General features: G+C 50.2%; 1 protein-coding gene across 1 annotated transcript; it reads right to left on the reverse strand.

Annotated features, from left to right (window-relative positions):
- Positions 1 to 1475: 1475 nt before the first annotated feature.
- On the reverse strand, positions 1476 to 22152 carry CDKL1 (cyclin dependent kinase like 1). Its single transcript, XM_061997936.1, has 9 exons — positions 21942 to 22152; positions 14343 to 14464; positions 12001 to 12073; positions 9749 to 9839; positions 8855 to 9055; positions 4627 to 4709; positions 4126 to 4182; positions 3361 to 3510; positions 1476 to 2493 (listed from the first exon to the last, which is right to left on the reverse strand). The coding sequence occupies exons 1-9, from the start codon at positions 22107 to 22109 to the stop codon at positions 2386 to 2388; spliced, it is 1053 nt and encodes a 350-aa protein (XP_061853920.1). The 5' UTR covers positions 22110 to 22152; the 3' UTR covers positions 1476 to 2385.
- Between the last annotated feature and the right edge of the window lie 121 nt (positions 22153 to 22273).

A 22273-nucleotide genomic window follows, 5' to 3' on the forward strand; every position in this document is an offset into this window, starting at 1 on the left:
TAAAATGGAATCATAGAATAGAATCAAAGGATGCTTTTGGTTGGAAAAGACCTTTAAGATCATCAAATTGAACCATTAACCCATCACTTCCATGGCCACCAGTAACCCATGGCCCTCACTCCCACAGCTACATGGCTTCGGAATCCTTCCAGGGGTGGGGACTCCACCACCTCCCTGGGCAGCCTGACACAGGGGCTGACAACCCTTTTGGGGAAGAAATTGTTCTCAATCTCCAGTCTAAACCTTCCCTGGCACAACTTGAGGCCATTTCCTCTTGTTCTGTCAGTTGTTACTTGGGAGAAAACACCGACCCCCACCTCACTACAGCCTCCTGTCAGGGAGTTACAGAGAGTGCTCATGTCTCCCCTCAGCCTTCTCCAGGCTGAACACCCCCATTCCCTCAGCTGCTCCCCATCACACTTGTGCTCCAGCCCCTTCCCCAGCTCCGCTGCCCGGCTCTGGACACGCTGCAGCCCCTCAGTGTCCCTCTGGCAGTGAGGGGCCCAACACTGAACACAGCACTCGAGCTGCAGCCTCACCAGGGCCCAGCACAGGGGGACAATCCCTGCCCTGGGCCCGCTGCCACAAGGCAGGATGCCCCTGGCCTTCTTGGCCACCTGGGCAGTTAGAGCATATGCGCTTTTTTTTCTGTTCTTCACACTCTGACACAACCTTTGTCTGAACTGGGGAGATCTACAGGCAGGCAGTGTGGCCACATTGATACTGCACTGAGGAAGGGAATGGGGCTGGGTTTAGGGAGAAGCAGGGTCCTTTAGGCCCTTGCAATATTTTTGCTGTCTGCTGGCATGGCCTGAATTAGTTCAGTGTCCTTTAACGGCATCCCTATCACTCTATCAAAGAAGAGCATGACATCCCAGGTTTGGTGGCAGGGAAAAGCAGTGGGCAGCGACTCTGAGAAAGCAGATTTTGTAGCCATGTGTCAGACACAGCTTTCTCTGCACAGCTGAGAGACTCTTCTCCCTGATTGTCTCATGTCCTAGGAGGGAATGATGCTGAGCACTGGAAAGGATACCACTCTGCACTAGGTACCTCACAGAGATGAGTTACCTCGGTGCCTTCTGGCACAATGGGTAGCACAAATGGTGTCCAGAAACAAAACTCCCTCCAGCCTGGGCCATGTCCAGGGCTGCTGGGTTCTGCTGCTCACACATGACATGTGCACTGGATGAGATGGATGAGTATCCGTACAGAAAACACTGGAATGCCAAAACTTCCTAAGAGTAACCAAAACTACCTTTGGACACAACATACAAGATTAAAATATATCAAATTATAGTAAGAAATAAAAGGTAGACAGGTTTGCTGTGAGGATGTGGCACCTGCCCCAATGACAGGGCTTCTACCGTTGAACACGGAACAGCACCAGGAAAAGAAAACATTTTGCTCTGGGTTTCAAGTAGAAAGAGGATGTTCCCTGCCCAGCAGTAAAACTTGGTGCAGTAAAACACGTCCAGTAAATTGGAAAAACAAGCTACATTTATTCAAAATCAACACAATATTACATCCTGAGATTACAGAAAACCCAAGAATCACTCTAGTACAGATGCTTGGGCAGAATTCCTGCCCCTGTCTGGCCAACGTTATAAAGTATGTTCATGAATTGCTCTTGATAAAAACAACTTCTGCAACACTACAGGCAAAGGACTTCCCTGTTGACAAAAGCAAATGCCACCAACTTCACCATGCAAAGAAGAAACTAGCAGGAGAAATGCTGAAAAGACTTAGTGGTTATTACTAAAATGCTCTCCAGGGCCTGCTGAGCCTTCGACCCAGTTCCAGTCATTACCAGTTAGTGCTTTGTGATCTCTACGTGGTCTGTAAGCCAGAGGTACCTTTAAGCACTGCTATGGCAGCAGGTTTACAGCCACCTGGAGTGGTTGAGTACCTCCTGTCAGGTTTGGCTCCACCAACGCCTACACCTGGCCTCTACTCCTGCGGGCCACAGGTTTCCAGCTCCCCAGGGGACTGGGGACTTGGAGCCATTGGCAAGGTTGTGGGTACCCCTTCTGCCAAGCCTGAAACACAGTGATGGGCAGGCAAGGGGGTCTGGATTCACACTGCAAACACTGGGCTGCAGTGGTCCTGAGCCAGGGCACCACCACAAGGCAGGGCACCACAGCAAGCCAGTGCACAATCACCTATTAAAGCAGAACAAACATATTGTCCTTTGTTCAGAGAACAGTGACTAATGTGAGCTTGGAGTGCTCTCTGTGCATCCCTTCCATTACTGACCCAGAGCACATCACAGACCATTTCTGTATGTCAGAACATCTATTGATTTAGTTTTCCACCACCTATCCTCCTTTTATAACTCCTGAATGACTTGACCTTTGAACAATAAGTTGTTTTTCATCCGCTGTCCTGTTAGATGTTGGGGAAATGGCAGTTTGATTTCCTTGTTTTGCAGCAGTACTTCTTGCTGTCCAAGGCTGGCAGAGCATTACTGATGGTTAACTGGGGCAGGTGCTGTAACTAAAGGAAAAGTTACATCGTGTGTGTGTGTGTTTGAAATGAGAACAAAGCATGCACATCCTGCTTCGAATGGAATATAAGCAATAAAACTACTCATACTGGAACTCCTTACTGTTCAGAGAGTCATGGATCTGGGGTTCTACCTTGGGACTGCAACCAGAACAGCTCACATAAGGGATTTCCTCCCATCATCCTGGGCAGGAAAGACATTACTCTTATAGCCTATGTCAGTTTGCTCTAGGAATTTATATGCTGTAGCAATTCTCCATCGTACACCTCCAACTGCCCTGCCTGTTACCCTGCAGTCCAGCAGGAAAGCTGCCACAGGGAATGCGGCTCATGGGAAGAACGAGCTGCTCAGTGACTCTCATTTGAGACTTGGCTGGAGCCTGCAAAGGCTGAAATGTCCGGGAGACATTCACTTGGTGACTCCAGCTGCAGAAACACCCAGTGCAACATCTGCAGCTGAGGGAGGGGATCACATCTTGTCAGCAGTTCCAAACTGAACTGGGCATTTCTGACATCTCCACAATTTGGGATTCAAAAGCATCGAAAAGCTGCCAGAGCACTCCAAATCAAAACAGCTGCACGAGCCTGTCCAGTTTGTCCAGCTTTGCTGCTATTTTCTGTTAGGAATGGCCACTCCTGGATAAACCCTGTCTGTGCTGCTTGTCCCCAGTGACCCCAGCGCAGAACAGTTTGTACTGTGCTACCCTTGAGCAAGGAGTTTCTTTTTCTCCTCTGGCCTGAGCAGGAGCTCTCTCACTATGAAGTGCTATAGTGTGAACCCACCTCCCGGGAGCTAAACAAGGAGAAGCAGCCCCCTCCTTAGGCACAGAGCAATAAATACTACTATGAAAATGTTACCCCTGGCACGTGCTTCCGAGGCAGCCTGGCTGGTTTCCGAGCTGTTTTTTCCTTCCCCAGCTCTGCTGCCTCCCCAACGCTGTTAAAATAGGGCTGGTGCAGCAGCTGCTCACATGTCTGCCTCTCCGCAGGGTCCATCTGAAGGCAACCCTTAGAAAAGGTGAAGGGAAGTGTCTCACAAGCTGCTCAATAAATGGGCCTGCACAACTCCAGCTACTCACCATAGACAATGAGTATTTGCACAGATACATGTGCTAATCTTTTTTTTTTCATGGATCTAGATGATCTCTAGAGGTCCCTTCCAACCCCCACAGTTCTGTGATTCCCAGGGTGGCCTTTCGCAGCAACAGCAACTGTGGCCAGAGGGACAGTTACAGTTGCACAGTGGAGCAAATCAGCGAGCCTCCAAAACCACTTAAACCCAATTACTTTCATTTGAACTAGGACAACTTTCTTAGGCAGGTGAAGGCCCTTCTGCACTAGCTGTGTTCATCCACTGTTTAGCAGAGCTGGTACTACCCACAGCTGTGCTTTCTTTTTAATGCCTCTATCCTCACCATTCCCATTCACCACATCTCAAGGGGAAAATATGTTTTCCACCTCTAAAATAAAGATGAGTGGATTAAAAGTCCTCTCCAGATCCCCTCCAGCTTTATTTCCCAGTGAATCCCTAATAATTCAGTAGCCAGCTCTGAAACCACTGGCAGAACAGACTATTTGCTAAGTCTCAGTACAGAGCTCTTCCACTAGCTGTAGTTTTCTTACCTTCATGAGAGATAAAGCAGAGTATGAAATATTAGGGAATTTCATTTCTAATGGCTCCTGGAGGGAAAAAAAATAACCCAATGAGTGCACTCATGACATTAGCAAGCTTTTCATTCCTCAGGGCACAGCTCTCCACAGCAATATGCCCAGTACTTCACAAAACACAACTGCCACTTTGTGTGCCCTGAGGAGAGCTTCCTGGCACTACCGTGGGTGGGCAGGTGGGCTGCTTTGCCACCGAGCACAGAGAAAGCATAACCCAAAAGGGCTGTCCACCCTTGGCACAGGCTGCTCAGGGCCATAGTGGAGTCCTCATCCCTGGAGGGATTCCAAAGCTGTGGAGCTGTGGAGCTGAGGGACGTGGGTTAGTGGTGGCTGTGGCAGTGCTCTACTTCCAAAGCAGATGGGCAAAGAGCGGCAGGAACATTTCTCTGTGCAAATACCAGGTCTTAGCACTGGGGACAGGTTGCTGGTCAGTGTGTGCCTGGAGGCAGCTCTTACCATGCTCTCTGGATCTGGAATTCTCACCCCACTGAAGAACTGGTTGGTGCTGAACACTTGCTGGTGCCTGGGGATAAGATCTCCTTTGACCAAGAATAAGAAAACACAAAGTCAGATTAATTGGCTGGTTTTACAGTGCCTGCATTGAACAAGCTTATATCCTCTAATGAGGTTGATGTCATTCAAGAGAACATCTAAAGAGACCAAGTACCACCAAGTGCTCTAAGTAGCTCAAAGAAATTCAGCTGGTGGGAGCAGTTTTTGGAGAAGCACTCAGATACTGGGCATCTTCCAGGCCCTGAGCCTCTGTGTGTGAAGCAGAGCAGCTTTCATGAGCTGTGGCCACTACAGCCTTGAAAAAGACACATCACTATCCATCTCCCCATGACAAATGCCCAGATGCCATTCCTGCATTCTTTTGGCAACTGAGAATTTGGATTTACACTCACAAAAAGGCCCCTCAGTAGAACACCACAGAGTGAAGTGGGAAAGGCCCTGGGCTGCACCATTATGCCTGCCCCATGCCAGCCCATGTCTCCACTGTGCACTGTCTGAGCTCAAGATCCACATGAGAGTGAGCAGGAGAAGGTTGCTCAGCATCCTTTGCAAACACCTCATAGGATTTGAAACTCCAGCCATGCCACAGCGTGGATCCTTGCCCAAGCATTAAGCTGATCTGGATGATGTAGATGAGGGGATTGAGTGCACCCTCAGTTAGTTTGCAGATAACACCAAGCTGGGTGGGTGTGTAGATCTGATTGAGGGCAGGAAGGGTGTTCAGAGTGCCCTGGCCAGGCTGGAGTGATGGGCTGAGAGCAATGGGATGGGGTTTAACAAGGCCCGTGGCCGGGTCCTGTAGCTGGGCCACATCAACCCCAGGCATCGCCACAGGCTGGGCAGAGGGGCTGGAAAGCTGATAGAGGGAAAGGGCCTGTGGGGGGTTAGTGACAGTGGCTGAACATGAGCCAGCAGTGTGCCCAAGGGGCCAAGCAAGCCAAGGGCATCCTGGCTTGTGTCAGCACCGGTGTGGCAGCAGGCCTACGGCCTTGTTTCCCTGTGCTGCGCCTTGGTGAAACTGCAGCTTGAGTGCTGTGTTCAGTGTTGGGTCCCTCACTGCCAGAAGGAGACTGAGGGGCTGCAGCGTGTCCAGAGCCAGACCTGGGGAGGGGCTGGAGCACAAGGGAGCAGCTGACGGAGGTGGGGGTGTTCGGCCTGGAGAAGAGGAGGCTGAGGGGAGACATGAGAACGCTTTGCAACTCTCTGACAGGAGGCTGTGGCTGAGTGCTGACAGTGTTTTCTCCTAAGTAATGAGTGACAGGACAAGAGGAAATGGGCTCAAGTTGCTCCAGGGGAGGTTTAGATTGGAGCTGAGGAAGAGCTTTTTCCCTGAGAGGGTTGTCAGCCCCTGTGCCAGGCTGCCCAGGGAGGTGGGGGAGTGCCCATCCCTGGAGCTATTGCACAGCCGAGGAGCTGAGGTGCTGAGGGCCGTGGGTTAGTGGTGGGCTGGGCAGGGTGAAGGGAGCCGTTGGACTTCATGAGCTTAAAGGGCTTTTCCAACCAAAACAATTCCATGGTTCTGTGGTTCTATAATGAGAGCAGCAGCTAACTCCCCTGCTCCCACCATCCCTGGGCTGGGATGAGGGCCTGGCAGAGCCCTGCTCGGTGTTGCAGCAGTGAGCAGCGTGGGAGACCACAGTGTGTCGCAGGGAGGGTGAGTGGGGCTCCCATATCCCCTCTCCTCAGGAACACTGCCCTTCAGCATCTTCAACGGGAAAGGGCTCCTAAGAGGCCGCCTGTCTGCATAAACATTCCTGTCTTCTCTGACTGTGGGAAGGGGCCAGGCTAACCACAACCATTCCAGCTTTGTTGTAATGTAACTTACAACGGGTGAAACTCATTTTGTACCCTCCTGGGGCTGTTATATAGAAAAGAGCTCAAATGTGGCACCAAGAGGAACGTGCTGTAGCTTTTCCCCAGTGCAGCTTAATGGCCCCTTTTTTAAAGCCTGGAGCAGCTCAGAGCAAGCAAAATGTTAAAACCAATTCTATAACCAAAAAGCCTGCACAATAGCCAAGCCTCCAGAGTCACACAGCTTTGACCAAGAAGCACTGCATTAGTCCATCACCTGGATGAACAGGCAATTTGTTCTGGCTGAAATCCTCTCACTAACAATCAATTACACCTCAACAAGCCTGACAGAAATGTATTCTGGAAGATGAAGCAATCAATGTTGAACTCTTTTTCTAGCTAAGGAGCTTATCTGTTTAAAGCCATTAGCCACCTTTACAGGTTTACAAACTGCTCAGTAAAAATCACAATTCTCAGTTCATTCCCACAGACTTCAGTCAGAAGTGGAGGTTTGCTCCATTCCACTCAAGAAATCATCTTACACCTCAACATCAAATAGAACTGATGAGACTGGATTAATTGATATGTTACAGGGATAATGGCTTTTGTATTTAACCTCTGTTCCAAATCCAGAATGACTTCCAATATTCTTTGAATAAAGACATACAGGTGGGACAGTCAAACCTCAGTGTTCACGCTCTCCTCCTCAAGCAAAGACCTCCAAAGCTGCGATGAACTAAATCCAACTATTCATTTTCTGGGACCACTTTGCTTGGTACCAAATGATGAACAATACCTGAATCTTTCAGATCTTTATGCAAAACATACCTGGTCCTTTCTGACTTGAGTATCTTACTTTCCTTTCTTTGTGGTGGCAGGTGAAGATGTGGCAAGGGCAGCAACAAAGGCAGGGGTTTCTGTGCCTCCAGTGGGGCTGGCCCTGTGCTCCCCACACCCCAGTGGTTACTGAGCCACCCCAAAAGGACCAGGAGGGGCATCTGGTGGTTGCCCAACACATCCCACATCTTTTTTAAACCATCTAGCACAAGAGCCAGCTTCCCAGAGGCCACTGCTGCTAAAGAGAGTGGGAGAGTGGTTTCAGGCCGTTTGCAGGCCATGATCCTCCTTACACAGCCCTGTCCACGGCCAGCCTTCAGCTACAGCCTGACATTGCTGGCTCAGACAAGCTGAAACCAATTCTGCCCCTCAGATCATTTTCTGAAGAACTGCCACCACCCATGTGGATGCCAATTTTTGTTTCCCCAGATCCTGCCAGGATCTGTAGAGGCATCAGCTACTCTAACAACACAATCTCCTGACAACATCATAGAATCATAGGATCCTAGCATGGGGATGGGGGTGGGAAGGGCCTTGCAGAGCTCATCCAGCCCAGGCTCCTGCTAAAGCAGGTTCCTCTCCATCAGGGGGCACAGGAATGTGTCCAGGTGGGTTTGGAAACCTCCTGAGAAGGAGCCTCCACACCCTCCCTGGGCAGCCTGGGCCAGGGCTCCCTCACCTCAACATCAAAGAAGCGTTTCCTTGCGTTTAAGTGGAATTTTTTGTGTTCCAGCTTTTGTCCATTACCTCTTGTCCTGTCACTGGGCACTACAGAAAAAGGTGTCACCTCATCACAAAAAATGTCAGGAGGTTGGGGCAGCTCTTTTTTCTATTGTATCTAGCAACAAGACACGGGGTAATGGGGTGAAGTTGGAACACAAACAGTTCCATTTAAACATAAGAAAAAACTATTTTACTGTTGAGGTGAGGGAGCCCTGGCCCAGGCTGCCCAGGGAGGGTGTGGAGGCTCCTTCCTTGGAGATCTTCAAGACCCACCTGGATATGCTCCTGTGTGACCTGATCTAGTCAGCAGGTGAGTTGGACTAGATGATCTCTAAAGGTCCCTTCCAAACCTACCATTTTATGATCCTATATTCTATTCTATGATTCTATATGATCCTCTTTACATCCACCCTTTAGGTACTTGTCAGTGTTGATGAGATCCCCCTCAGCTTTCTCTTCTCCAGGCTGAACAGCCCCATGTCCCACAGCCTTTCCTCCTCACAGAGGTGCTCCAGTCTCCTGAACATCTTGGTAGCACTGTGCTGGCCTCTCTCCAGCAGTTCCCTGTCTCAAAGATGCGTATGTGGAAGTCACGCTAGGAAAACCCATCTCCTTTTTAAGGCAAATAAGACCTCAAAGAAGCCAGCACCTACTAAAGGGAGGGATCCACTGGGTAAATTCACCTCCTGGCTAACCCCATTTCCCACCAGAGAGGAAAAGTCCTCCCAGAGAAGTCCTAGAGCTGCAAAAGGCCTCTGGACAGCCAGGACTGTGTGTGGAGCAGGGGAGACACTTACCCAAGGTTCTCAGGGACACTTACCCAGGGTTCTCCGGATGAGGTACAGCTGGTCGACGTCAGACTTTCCAGGCCAGAGCGGGGCCCCAGCCAGTAGCTCTGCAAAGACACAGCCCAGGGCCCACACGTCCACGGGAGGCCCATACTGCGTGTCTCCCACCAGTAACTCCGGAGAGCGGTACCACCTGGTAGCCACATAGTCTGTGTAATAGTCACTGGGGCCAGCTAGGTTGAGGTCATGAAGGAGAGAAACAAACAGAAATGGGGGATCAGAAGGATGCAGATGAGCTGCCACCAGTTGTTACCCACGTTGGGGCACTTCCCAGGCGGGCAGTTGTAGGAACACGGTGAGTCACTGGCCACTAGCAGAACCCAACTTTGGAAACACTTAAGATCTGTCAAAAATTAAGGCTGTATTTTTCCTCCAGATAAAAACATGCCGAGCTCCACAGCAGGGCCCTGCACCAGTCAGTGGTCAGTTCTTGAAGCCCACGTGATTTGTCTGAACAAGAGCTAAACCAAAAACCTGATTAGGGCGTTATTTACCATGGAAAATGTGAAGCCATTGTTTGCAGAGCCAGAGGGGCTCCTCCTGCCAGGGAACTCCAGCTGTGCCTCCAGCGTTGCATAAGCAACAACATCTGGGCAGCTCCAAGATGCCCAGGACCGGCTTCCATCTGCCAGTGCCAGCACCACCAGCTGCGCCCGCAGCGAGCTCAGAGTTTGCTCACAGAAGCATTTGGCAGCACAGTGTCTGGGCTCACTCGCTTTAAGCTGGTTTGGGGCTCTCTGCCCAGCCTTTAGCAGAGCTGCTCTGTGAAAACACACCAGCCCTTTTACAGGATAATTTATACCTGCATCAGACAAAGACAAGGCTGGTGTCTGAAAGCAGGGCCCTACACTTCCTTCACAACTCACTCAGTATGCGAGCAAATCCAAAGTCACAGAGTTTGACAACAGAGTGCTTTGTTATCAGGATGTTCTCTGGCTTTACATCCCGGTGGATGCACTGGAAACAGAAAAAAAAACCAGGTTAGAAGCAAGTACTTAAGCTGATCCTTGGAAAAGAACATCTTAATTCAGCCACATACACCTGGCATGTTGTGGAAGGCACTCCTCCTTGCTGAAAGAGATGATGAAAGGTTTTACTAACAGCAGCTAATGCCATGTAGTGCTAGGAAGGACAACAATCCTGCCTTTACCTCACCTTTGGGATGAGATACTGTGCAGGCTCCCAGCTCCAGCTGCACAGCCCTGTATCACTTGGACAACACTGAGTCACCTCCAGCTAGGAATCTGTGAGTGAGGTTTGCATAGCAAGGATTGTTGTTAACTCGGCTCTGCAAATGGAGCTCACTCCATACAGCTCCAGGTAACACACTCCTAGTAAGAGACTTGCCTTTGCAGTTCTAATGAGAAGTGCACAGGTCCTCTGGGACCAGTTGCTGGATGAAGCCCATGAGCTGTATTTACTGAGAACCTAGTAGACAAGCAAATGACTTTGCTGGCAGAGCTCACAGATGAGATGAAGGCTACGGTTTAGATCTATCCTTGTAGATTCCAGAGCATGCCTGGTATTCTCTCTGCTCAGCACAGCTGAGACACATCCAGAGTTGCGACTTCAGCTTTGGGATCCTCAGTAGGAAGACAGGGACATACTGGAGTGATTGGAATATCTGACATCCAAGGAGAAGACGAGGGAGCTGGGACTATCACTGAGCCTGGAGAAGAGAAGGCTCTTCAATCTATTACACAATTTATCAATGTGTGTAAATTCCTGATGGACAGGGTCTCCTCAGTGGTGTCTAGTCAGAGGACAACAGGCAATGGGCACAAACTGAATACATGGGAAATTCCATTTAAACATAAGCAATTGTTGTGGTTTTTTACTGTGAGAGTGGCCAAACACCCAAGCAGGCTGTCCAGAGAGTCTGTGGAACCTCCATCCTTGGAGATATTCAAACCTTGAATAGAAAAGTTTCTACATGACCTGTTCTAGCTGACCCAGCTTTGAGTGGAGAACTGGGCTGGGTGATCTCCAGAGGTCCCCTCCAACATCAGAAATTACGTGCTTCTTGAGAAGTTGCCCTGCCCAGTGAAGGTTCACAACAACTGAATTTGGGCTTGGGAAAGAAATTCTGCTGGTCAAACTAGCAGAGACCTTCCTTTCTTGTGCCTGTGTGTGAGAGGTGTGCTCCACTGAGGGGTCTAGTTCATGTTGTCCCTCCTCTGCCATCACCTCAGTGCAAACACCTTGGACTTTTCCTAGTCGAGCTGCTGGTATATTGTGTCTCCTCCTGAGGACCGAAATGCTGCTTGTTAAACCAGCATCACGAAGTTCCAAAAAGGGCAGCTGCATAAAACCTCATTACCTGTGATTTACAGCAGGTCAGACTGCAGCATCTCTTTGTTCCCTTGGCTTTAGAACTCCATTAAATCTTTCAGACTGAGTGGGAGAACAGAAAAAAAAGCGCAAAACAAGAAATGCTGGAAGCAGGACAGACCTATGGCCGAGTTCCTGTGGCTCAGCTGGACGTAATTCTCCCAGCAAAGACAAAACACTCATTCCACAGCGATCTCCTGCCTGACTCCTAAATCTCTAATATTGGCAGATAAACAAAAACAAGGATAATTCCAGCTGTTTGCCTAAAGAATTTATCCAAAAGGCTCTTTCCTTCCCTGCTGCTTTCTACAAAATATTTCCCCTCAGAAACCAGAGGAGGGGCTGTAAAACTGGTTTACTGCGTGTAGTTTTTGAAACCTTTTTAACTGGACACACGCTTTCATGCCAATGGCTATCAACAGAAGGACTTTCTGGGAAACCAGTAGCAGTTTCCTCAGCTGATCAGATGGCTAAGCCAGTTTTCTAAATGTCAGTTCTAACACATGGCAGGGGAGCACACAAAGATCTGGTACTGCTCAGCTTTGAGGCTTATCTAAGGTCATTAGTGCAAATCATTCCTTGACAGCAAACCCAAGGGATCTGTGTGATAGTACATGCAACTGTTGTGAGTATACAGTACTATTTTAGATGTATGTTTCCTGCTGAAAAGAGGAAATTTCATCTGGCTTCATCCCATGAAAGCTCTGTCATCAGGAAAATGGCAACAGAAACTCCTTCTCCTGCACAGCCACGTTACAGCCATTGTTAGTGATGTGAGGGGACTTACATTGTGCTTATGGCAGAAGTTCACAGCTTGGAGGGTCTGCCAGGTGATGCTCTTCACTAGATGCTCTGGCACTCTGTTTTTAAAAAAGCACATTTTAATTCTGGCTGTTAAAAATAACTTGACTATTACAGGAACAAGGAAGAGGAGGCCTTTGCGTGCTGACATTGTACAGGGCTCTCTGAGCAAAACCTGGTCAGGGACCAAGTCGGAAAGCTCAGAAAAACCCCACCAGCTGCATTTTGTGCTATAAATAAGTTACAAGAAATACACAATAACCCTCAGTCTGTTGATCTTCCACTGCAGGAAACCTGTTATGCTGGGCTGCTGATGGTGGAGAGGCTGTTTGTACCTCTTGCCACGTTTCAGAGCTGAGGCTGAGCTCTCACCTGCACCTCCTTGCAGAAAGCAATGCTCTCCTGTGAGGTCACCCTCCAAGCATCGCAGAAGTAGCAAAGGGAATGGCAACAGCACTCCCAAATCAGGCAGTGTGATAAGAGAGAGAGGATTTTATGGCAGCTAAGGACATGCCAGAGTGTCTGGTACCCCTCAGTCAGGACCAGCATGAGGCCTGCCCACTGGCAACCACACATCAGTGCCTGTGAGTCTGTGTTAAACCCTGTCTGGTGGCTGTGCTTTGGCCTCCTGGCAACCCTCCCGAAAGGCCAGCAGGCACCTCTGACTCTGCAAGTGCACAGAGAATTGGAGGTGATGGACTATCTGTGACATAGATGTATGCTCTGACTTGCAAAGCTGTCACCTCATTGATTGTCAAGAGCAGACAGGTGACCAAAATAAGATAGTGTGCATCTCCTCCCCTTCACTGGCTGGCAAACACCTCAGATAAAGAAAACCTCTGTTAAAGATCCATCCTCCGTTCTCTCAGTCACTGTGCAACAGCTCCTAAACTTCCTTGGCTGTCTGTAGTGGGAGATGGCAGAGACCTCAGAGATGACAGCTTTGGCACTTTCAAGCTCAAATCCAATTTTATTTCATGTGTTTAATGCTGAAAAGCTTCTGATTCATCATAAAGAAAAAACAGAACAAAACACATCCGAAACTAAACCAAAACAATATGCAGGAAGCTTGTTTTTTTCTTTAAGGCACTATCTGCTGTCAGCACTGAAGGCCTTGTGCTGGCAATGCTGTTGCAATGCTAGTTTCCTTGCAGAAACATCCAAGAATGATGCTGCACTGACAGCCTGACAAGGGATGAAGTCAGTCAAATGACCTGGAAACATGGTGCAAAAAGTCATGTGCCCGCCTACCTTAATCCTGACCACAAAACACTTGACCATCTGCTGTAGCAAAGATCAACCAGGCTTTACTCGTTTGCTCACAAGGGAACTGAAAGCAAATGTGGTGTACTTTCTTCAAAGAGGGCTATCCATCCTCTTCAGATTCCAGGTGAAGAGGTTCAAACTGGGGTGAAAGCTGCTAACCAGCTCACAAAGCAATCTGCAGGCTCTGTTCTCCTTCTAGAGCTCCACATCAGGGAGAAAGAGAGTAACAGGCTCTTGTTTGCGCAATCCCCAATTAGTCTCCTGCAGATAATTCATTTCACTCCAGGCCAGCAACATGATTTATGAACTCGTGCTTAGCATTGCCACAGCACCAAGTCACTGTAAATAATTAGGGACAATGTATTCAGCAGGAGTGTCATTTACAATGTGTCAAAAGAGCAAGTCTGTCCTAGAGAATGCTCCTTCTGTCCCTGCAGCTCACACTTTGTGCAAGGGCCTGTCTAAAGAAGAGGGAATTTGACCTGAGGCTGAGCAGTGAGGTGCAGGCACAGCTCTTGCTAATTCCTGCCAATCAACACATACTTCTTAGCACTGCAGCATGCCAGGGGGCTAGAAGTCAATGATCTGTCCTATGGGCCACCAGTGACATCACCACAGAGTGTTTTAGGTGCTCAGTGACATTGCCCCAATGCCCATGACCCATCTCTGCACAGCCTCCCACACAGCAGGCCTGGGGAGCAGCTGGCAAGTGGGCTTCATGCCCCCAGCCCACCCACCACCTCCCCAGCAGCCCAAACCTCTTTGCAGTGAGAAATAAGATGCTCCCAAGCCACAGGGGTTTGCTGCTGCAGAGCCAAAGATCAGCCAAACGCTCAGGCCCAGCATATTGGTCTCCTTGGTGAGCAGCTCTCAGCAGCAGCACACACAGGCCATTGTTACACATGTCATTGCTAAACCCCAGCAACAGAGCAAGTCCTGGGCACTGGGCTGAGAAACCCCTGTAATTAATGAAATTCCTCTGAAAACTCTGCAAAGCAGCAATGCCACAGACACTCCCTGCCTCCTTTGCTCAAAGCTCCCCATGAGAGACGGGCCACTCACCCCTGGGGATACTTGTCCAGCTCGTGGAGAACTGTGCGGTCACAGTACTCAAAGACCAGATGCAGCCTCCTCTTCCTCCTGAACACTTCCAGCAGGTTCACCAGGTTGGGGTGTTTCAGTTGCTGTAACACACAGTTGGAGGGACTGGTTAGTTGGGAGTGGAGCAAATGAGGAGCTGCTGAGGGAGCTGAGGGTGTTCAGCCTGGAGAAGAGGAGGCTGAGGGGAGACATGAGCACTCTCTGCAGCTCTCTGACAGGATGCTGTGGTGAGGTCGGGGTTGGTCTCTTCTCTCCAGTAATGAATGTCTGGACAAGACAAAACAGCCTCAAGTTGCTCCAGAGAGGTTTAGATTGGAGCTGAGGAAGAACTCTTTCCCTGAGAGGGCTGTCAGCCCCTGTGCCAGGCTGCCCAGGGAGGTGGGGGAGTCCCGATCCTTGGGGCTATTGCACAGCCGTGGAGCTGAGGTGCTGAGGGCCATGGGCTAGTGGTGGGCTGGGCAGGGTGAGGGGAGGGCTTGGACTCCAGCTTCTTAAAGGGCTTTTCCAACCAAAATGATTCTATAAAAGGTGAGTGGGACGGTGCTCTTGTTACCTATAAGGGTCTCAAATCCTTGAGCTGAAATCTTTTACACAAGCACAGCACAATGTGAAGCAGCAGCTCAGCTACAGCTCAGCCTGTGGTGTAGTTATTTTAGGAACTATGGGTAACAAGTCAGCTCAGCTTCAGTGAGTGCCACGTAGAAAAGATGCTCACACATAAAGGAAATTATCCTGGTGCCCACAGCTATTCCAGCAGCCTTTCATGGTACGTGTGCAGCCTTTGACCGTACCACAATGAAAAGCAGCTCTCTCTAGAGAATAGCTTGGGCAACCACACATGGTGAGAGCTTGTCACGGGCAAACAGCCATTCAGGAGAAACCAAGTGCTTCACTGACAAGTGTAAGTAAAGCACAAGTTCTCAGCTTAGAATCCTGGAATGGTTTTTTTGTTGGAAGGGACATCTTCCACCAGACCAGGTTGCTCCAAGCCCCATCCAGCCTGCTCTTGAACATTTCCAGGGATGGGACAGCAACCTGTGCCACCCTCACATGGAACAACTTCTTTGTAAATTCTAATTTAAATCTACCCTTTGGCTTCGCCAGTTTATTGTCAGAATCTGAAAGGGTTGATTAGAAGAACTTTTACTGCTGCTTCTGCCTCTCAATCCACTTCACCTGCTCATGCCAGCCCTGGTAGCTCAGACAGCTTCTTCCCACACACAAAGCCTGAGCACAGCAGGGTTACGCAAATGCAACAAGGGTGGACATTAATGGACCTTCTCATTTCCTGTTCTTTCGACCACATTTTGGGGGAGGGCTGGGAGGGGCATCACACAGTGTTCAGAAAAAGAAACAAAGAAAAGCCAGACCCAACTCTAGAAAGTAACTTCTTTCCAGATGACTCATGGCACCATGAATCCCCTTGGCTTGCAGGGACCTGTATCCACAAGGGCTTTGCTCAACCAAGGCTTTAGAACAAACTTTTTAAGCAAGGAGGCTGGAAAGGGCATGGCCTAGGAGTTATGCTGGCCCCATCCTCCAGTGTGCCACTTAAACCACCTGGAAAAGCCTGCAATGGAGAAGGAAGCAGAGGTTCAACACTAGAGAAAACTGCAAGAGGCCTCAACTGAGGAACACAGCTGTTTGGGGAGCACCCAAATATCCCCAAGGTGAAGGATCACTGACATCCACAACTTAAATTCTGGGGCTAACCAGTGAAATCAAGTAAAAGAGCGGGTCAGTAGAAGACCCCACCACACCTCACAGCCAGGGGCAGCCTGTCACAAGCAGGAGGGCTATGGCAGGGCCTGGTTCAGAGCTCCAATGAGCATGCTGTGGGAACCTTTGCAAAATGCATTTTATTCAAGTGTGTCACTGTAAAAGCTCAAAGAGAGACCTTCCAGTAGCTCCCTGCCTCTAGGGGACTTACACTGAACCCAAACTACACTAAGCCCTCATGCCAGCACACACGGTCCTCGTCAGTGTATGGAAGGGGGCTGTTCCAGCCCTACCAACTGGCAGCAAGGAGCTGATCTGTCTAAACAGCATCTCTTCCCACATCCATGTCTTGTTCCTTCAGTCCCACCCACACAGTGTAAACCATCTGCCAGCATCAAAGACCTTCGTGCTCATCTGGATCAAAACTGGGTTGCAACCAAGATCTTACGAGCCCCTCTCCTATGGAGACACACTGAGAGTACTGGAATTGTTCAGCCTGGGGAAGAAAAGGTTCTGGGGAGACCTTCCAGCAGCCTTCTAGTCTCTAATGGAGATGACAAGAAAGCTGACGAGGGCCTTTTTACAAGGGCCTAGAGTGACAGGATGAGAGGTGATTGCCTCAAACTGAAAGAAGGGAGATTGAGATGAGATGTAAGGAGGAAGTTCTTCCCTGTGAGGGTGGTGAGGCCCTGGCACAGGTTGCCCACAGAGGCTGTGGCTGCCCCATCCCTGGAAGTGTTCAAGGGCAGGTTGGATGGGGCTTGGAGCAACCTGGTCCAGTGGAAGGTGTCCCTGCCCATGGCAAGGGGTTGGTGTAAGATGAGCTCTAAGGTCCCTTCCAACGTAAACCATCCCACGGTTCTATGATATTGACCACTTCATCAGCCCTCCATGGGGAGTAAATAGTCCTCCATGGTAAGCAAATACACCAGGTGCCTTCACTGTTTAGCACAAGTGTCAGAAGGGCTGTCAGGGAAATCTTCTCTGACCTGGCTACATCTACTCATATAAGAGACACCCTGAGTCCCCATGGCAGGACTGCTGGGTAAAGCATCACACCACAAAGGAGAAGGCTTGTAACACCTCCTAAGCTGGGTATTTATCTAGTAGCATCTCCATTCATTTCCTTGTCCATTTTACAGAAGATGGTGAGATACAGAAAACTGCCTACAAGACTGCTGCAAACCCCAGCAATGACAGTGATTGTCCCAGGAACTCTGTGTACACCATTGCCACCTATCCTCTCAGGGATACCCACAGCGAGCAAAGCACCGACTTGCCAAGTGCATGTTAGACAAAACCCAGCCTACCAGCTCAGACCCCACCACGAAAGCCAGGCAGCTGCCGTGGCTCTGGTACAGCCCCTTCCCTCAGCAGTCCAGCAGCTCCTGATAGGCTGTGTAAAGTGGCTTCTTCCCTTCCCATGCACTCAGTGTGTTGGCATATTATGTTCTCAGTGATAACAGAAGTATCTGAGAGCAAGCTGGCCCTCCAGCAATGATGTTGTCTAACTTTCCCCTGTTGCTCTCCACAGATCTGCCTGTCAACATGGGCAAACTGCTGGGCATGGCCAAGCCTGCCAGCGGGAAGAGGCAGATGAGCCAATCTCTGTAGTGCTTAGATTGCCTTGTCTTTCAGAGACAGACAAGGATGAAATAATTGCCAACTGACTGTAAAGCAGGAAGAAAGCTGAATAGACAATAATTGAAATGTCTGGAAAACCACGAGCCAGCCTTTGGGAGTGACCCCATTATCACTTAGAAGTATCTAAAGTGTGGATGTCAAGAGGACACTTTTTTGTGTAGAATCATAGCTCATTAAGCTCATGGAGTCCAAGCCCTCCCCTCACCCTGCCCAGCCCACCACTAACCCATGGCCCTCAGCACCTCAGCTCCACGGCTGTGCAATAGCTCCGGGGATGGGGACTCCCCCACCTCCCTGGGCAGCCTGGCACAGGGGCTGACAACCCTCTCAGGGAAAAAGCTCTTCCTCAGCTCCAATCTAAACCTGCCCTGGGGCAACTTGAGGCTGTTTCCTCTTGCCCTATCAAAAGGAAATGTATGTATGCATGTATGAGATGTAAAGCACGTATGACAGCTGGAGCAAGGGATTGCTAAAACAGCAGCAGTGCATCTCGCCACCTGCCCAAAGCCCATGCAGCCTCTTGAGATGATCCTTACATGAGTCTCCCTCTATTCCATCTCATCTGTGGAGAGGTGTATCTTTAAGGAGAGTCCAGTATCCACTGACAGGACACAGGGTAGTGGACATAAGCTGGAACACAAAAAGTTCCACTGGAACAGAAGGAGAAACTCTTCTGGTGTTGAGGTGAGGGAGCCCTGGCCCAGGCTGCCCAGGGAGAGTGTGGAGGCTCCTTCTTGGGAGGTTTCCAAACCCACCTGGACACGTTCCTGTGTCCCCTGATGGAGGGGAACCTGCTGTAGCAGGGGCTTGGGCTGGATGAGCTTTGCAGGGCCCTTCCCACCCCCAGAATTCTATGATTGCATGATTCTATGAGTGACATTCAGAGAGCAGCATGTGCCTGGGGACAGTCTGTCCTGGCCATCCTCATGCATGCGTGGAGCTGGGGCTTCTGGAGACAGCAAGCTTGGGCTTGGAAGCACGAGGTCTATCTGTGCTGCTTCAAGGGGACACAGCTGTGTGAACAAGCCCTTGCGCACACAGAAGTAAATGAACCTGCCTGTGTGAGGCCTGGAGAAAGGCCTCTGGGAGTAACCTTGCCATGTCATGTCTCTGTGTCTTGCTCACAGCCAGTCTACATGGTGGGGGCTCTCTGGGCAGTCAGCCCACTGACCAACGTCTCTTGTGCACACAGAGCCACCACAAATCTGCCGGTGACCCAAGCAATGTTCATGTCTTGTGCCACGGGGATTCTAAAGCCATCAATGCTGCTGGTGGCCTGTTGCTGGCAGCATCAGGATGGGCTTCCCTTCCTTGCCCTTGCTTGGGTGACAAGGCCACTTGTCACCTTCTGCATACTGGCCACATGTCCTGTACAGGCTCTTCCCCGAAGTTATAAATGTTCCCATGACAAGATGCTAGGGAGTACTTTCTGTTTCAGGTGTGAACACAGCTTTGCACTGCATTTTTCTCTCATCTTCACAATGTCAGAGCAAAGGACCTTCTCAGCCTCCATACAAAGCTGGGGAGCCAACACCCTTCTGGAAGTAGCAGGCATCAGTCACCACAGACACAGATGGGGCTTACACAGAGACTCCCTTTGTTTTCATGTTATTTACAGCTTTTCCTACAGAACTGGGATCACACAGGGCATTTTGACTCTCTTGCATACAGCACTGCTCTCCAACCCCACCTCCCATGGCTCCTGGCCATGAAAAGCCCTTTGTCTACAAGGTATTTACTGTGTGGAACAGTGATTTACCAGGCCCTGCATTTTTCACTGATGAAACACAACCTCACTCTATCTTTGACAAACAGTTGTTGCCTAAGCCAGGAAATACTCAATAAACAAACAAACAAACTGTTACTATTTACAGAGAAAAAGCTGAAAAGATAATCAAGCAGGTCTGCCCTCGTTAAAATCAACAGCTCTCGCTGAGGAGGCCCTGCCATGGTGATGTCAGCTCTGCAACCTAAAGGGTGATACATTTCCCATCTGCTCTGCAAGAGCATTCTGCAGCGATTATTTTGCTTTTTCAGATCCAAAGTATCATTTAAATTCTAATGTAGCTCCAGCACTTTTTACTCAAACAATACAGCTACACGTCATCTGTTTTGAGATGGAAGAAAAACTTGGGCTGTTTCTCCTCAAAACAGAACTCAACCAGAAATGTGATTTTTTTTTTCCTAGATGACAACACTTCCAGGATGGCATCCAGGCTTACCTTGCCTCTTTTTGCAGTGGGTAGGGAATAAAGCCTTCATATTCCTTGGGCAGTAACATTTACACCACTCAGTTATATCTAAATGCTCGATAAAAGATAAACTAACAGCACAAAGAGATTTTGGGAAAAGAAATATCACAAATATTGTACCTGGCTGAAAAATTTTCACTAAGCTGCAAATCAGAAAGTTCCTTGGTCCCCAGCAAGCACATTAAGGCAACTCACTGGAAAGCAACATTGAGTGCAAGGGCCAGCAACCGCTGCTGGGCAATGAGCAACGGGCAGAGAAGAAGCCTGGGAGGGTTGGACTGAAACCAGAGACCAAGGCGCTTATGAATTTTGGGAAAGAAGTTTTAAACAAAAGGCAACATCTTTGTGTGTGTTTCTGTTGAGTTTTGTTAACTCCAAAGTCCTAAATCATTGGCTGTCTACAAGAATGTTATGTGTCTAAGCTGTTTCTTGTAAAAAGGAGACCTACTGGAAGTCATCATTTTAAACTAACGTGCTGTTAACGAGGTTCTTTAATCAGTTCAGTGTATTCAAACTATGGCACTTCTGCACGAGAACAAGAAAGCTGAAGAATGGGGAGATGATAGAGGTGTTTAAAATCATTACTTCTGTGAACACACAGCTGAGGGTGCTGTATGCCAGCACCCAGCAGGAATTTTGTAGCAAATGAAAGGAATTACTTTCTCACACAACAGGCTCCTAAAGTCATGGCACTCTCTGCCTCGGGACACTATGGAGACCAAATAAATACAACAGTCCAAAAAGAGACAGGATAAACTCCCAGCAGTCCATGAATGTCTGCTAAGTGTGAAGCAATGGGTAGAACCTCTGGATAGAAACTTTGCCCAGAAACTAGGTGTGTAAAAGGAAACCTCACCCCGTCCTTTCTCTCTTTCTCCTGGGTTTCTCCTCATTTCTGCATGCTTGATGGACCCAGGGCAGGACTCACTGCAAATGTTCCAGTGCTTTTATTGCATCAGGAAAATGAACACAGAGGCTGAACGAGTGACCTATCTTTATGTGAGGGTGAGCTTTCACACATTAGTCAAGAAAGCATCAGCAGAGACAAGGTGTCACCATGGTTCAAGGTGCCTGCTCTGCAGTTGCTTCCACCTGTAAATACCTCTGAGCCTATGCAGACCCCAGCATGCAGTACACGGATGGATCCCACCTGCATGCCAGGCTCTGACACAACCAGAAAGGGCTCAGAAAGGGTGCTTGTTTTAAGGAGCTCGGGCAGATTTACAAAGCAGGGAGCCAGGTGAGCCGTGCCCCAAAGCTGTCCCCCACCTTGAGCTATCTAGGATTACCTTTTGCTTTACACTGCCTCCACTGTCTCTGGGGGTCATCAGAGCGGGCAGAGGGGCCACGGCCACCGGCCTGTCATACGCTGTGCACTGAGGACAGGAGATCATGGGCCCCACAGTGGGACAGAGCCTGGATCAATCCCCTCCTAAAAGGCATAACAACGACTCTGTTGATCTGTCTCCACTACCTACAGAAAAGCCTACAGGCAGGTCGCTCTTTTCTGTGCCTCAGCTCCCACCTGCACCATCTGCAGTGTGACAGCCCGGGCTGAAGAGGATCACCTTGTCCCCAGGCAGGTCAGTCCCAGCCCCAAAACGCTTCCAAGTGTCGCTGGCACCGACCTTCTCCCAGAGAACTGATTGACGTGGGCACCGTACGTACCGCTCCCTCACGGCCCTGCTCTTGGCTGCTCCCCGCACCCCATCTCCTCGCTTCGCGCTCACGACGCCCCATCTCCACACGGCCGCCCTCATGCCCGCCTTCTCCCCGCCGCCTCGTTCCGTCCCTCAGGCGCCCGCGCGGGCCGCTCCCTCGGGGCTCCCCAGGCGCGGCCCGCCATGGCGGGGCACAGCCCGCTGCCCCAGCCCCGGCAGCGCCCAAGGCGGGGAGCGAGGCCGAGAGGGGCGCGGAGAGCCAGCGGGGCCGGGCGCCCGCCCACCTTCAGCATGCGGATCTCCCGCAGGGCGATCTTCCTGATCACCGGGTCCTCCTCGGACTCCAGGAACTTCTTAATGGCCACGATCTGGCCGGTGTCCTTTCTGCGGCACTTGAAGACGACGCCGTAGGAGCCCTCCCCGACCTTGCCCAGCTTCTCGTACCGCTCCATGGCGCGGGGCCGCCGCGGTGCAGGTCCCTCGCCTCTGCGGCAGCACCCGCGCCCCGCGCCCGCCCTCCCACCGCCTCGCCTCGCCTCAGCTCCGGCGGGGCCGGCGCCCGCCCTCCCACCGCCTCGCCTCGCCTCAGCTCCGGCGGGGCCGGCGCCCGCCCTCC

Source organism: Colius striatus, chromosome 6, assembly GCF_028858725.1.
Source record: "Colius striatus isolate bColStr4 chromosome 6, bColStr4.1.hap1, whole genome shotgun sequence".
Classification (NCBI taxonomy): Eukaryota; Metazoa; Chordata; class Aves; order Coliiformes; family Coliidae; genus Colius; species Colius striatus.

Bases quoted from the DNA above. Each gene is read 5' to 3' on its own strand.
- CDKL1 (XM_061997936.1), bottom strand. From the start codon at position 22,109: ATGGAGCGGTACGAGAAGCTGGGCAAGGTCGGGGAGGGCTCCTACGGC. The intron at 9,056-9,748 runs GTGAGTTGTGAA...ACCTCAACCTAG, and splicing joins TGGATTTGCTCGCATACTGA to CTGGCCCCAGTGACTATTAC. The intron at 3,511-4,125 runs GTAAGAAAACTA...ACCTTTTCTAAG, and splicing joins CTGCTTTATCTCTCATGAAG to GGTTGCCTTCAGATGGACCC.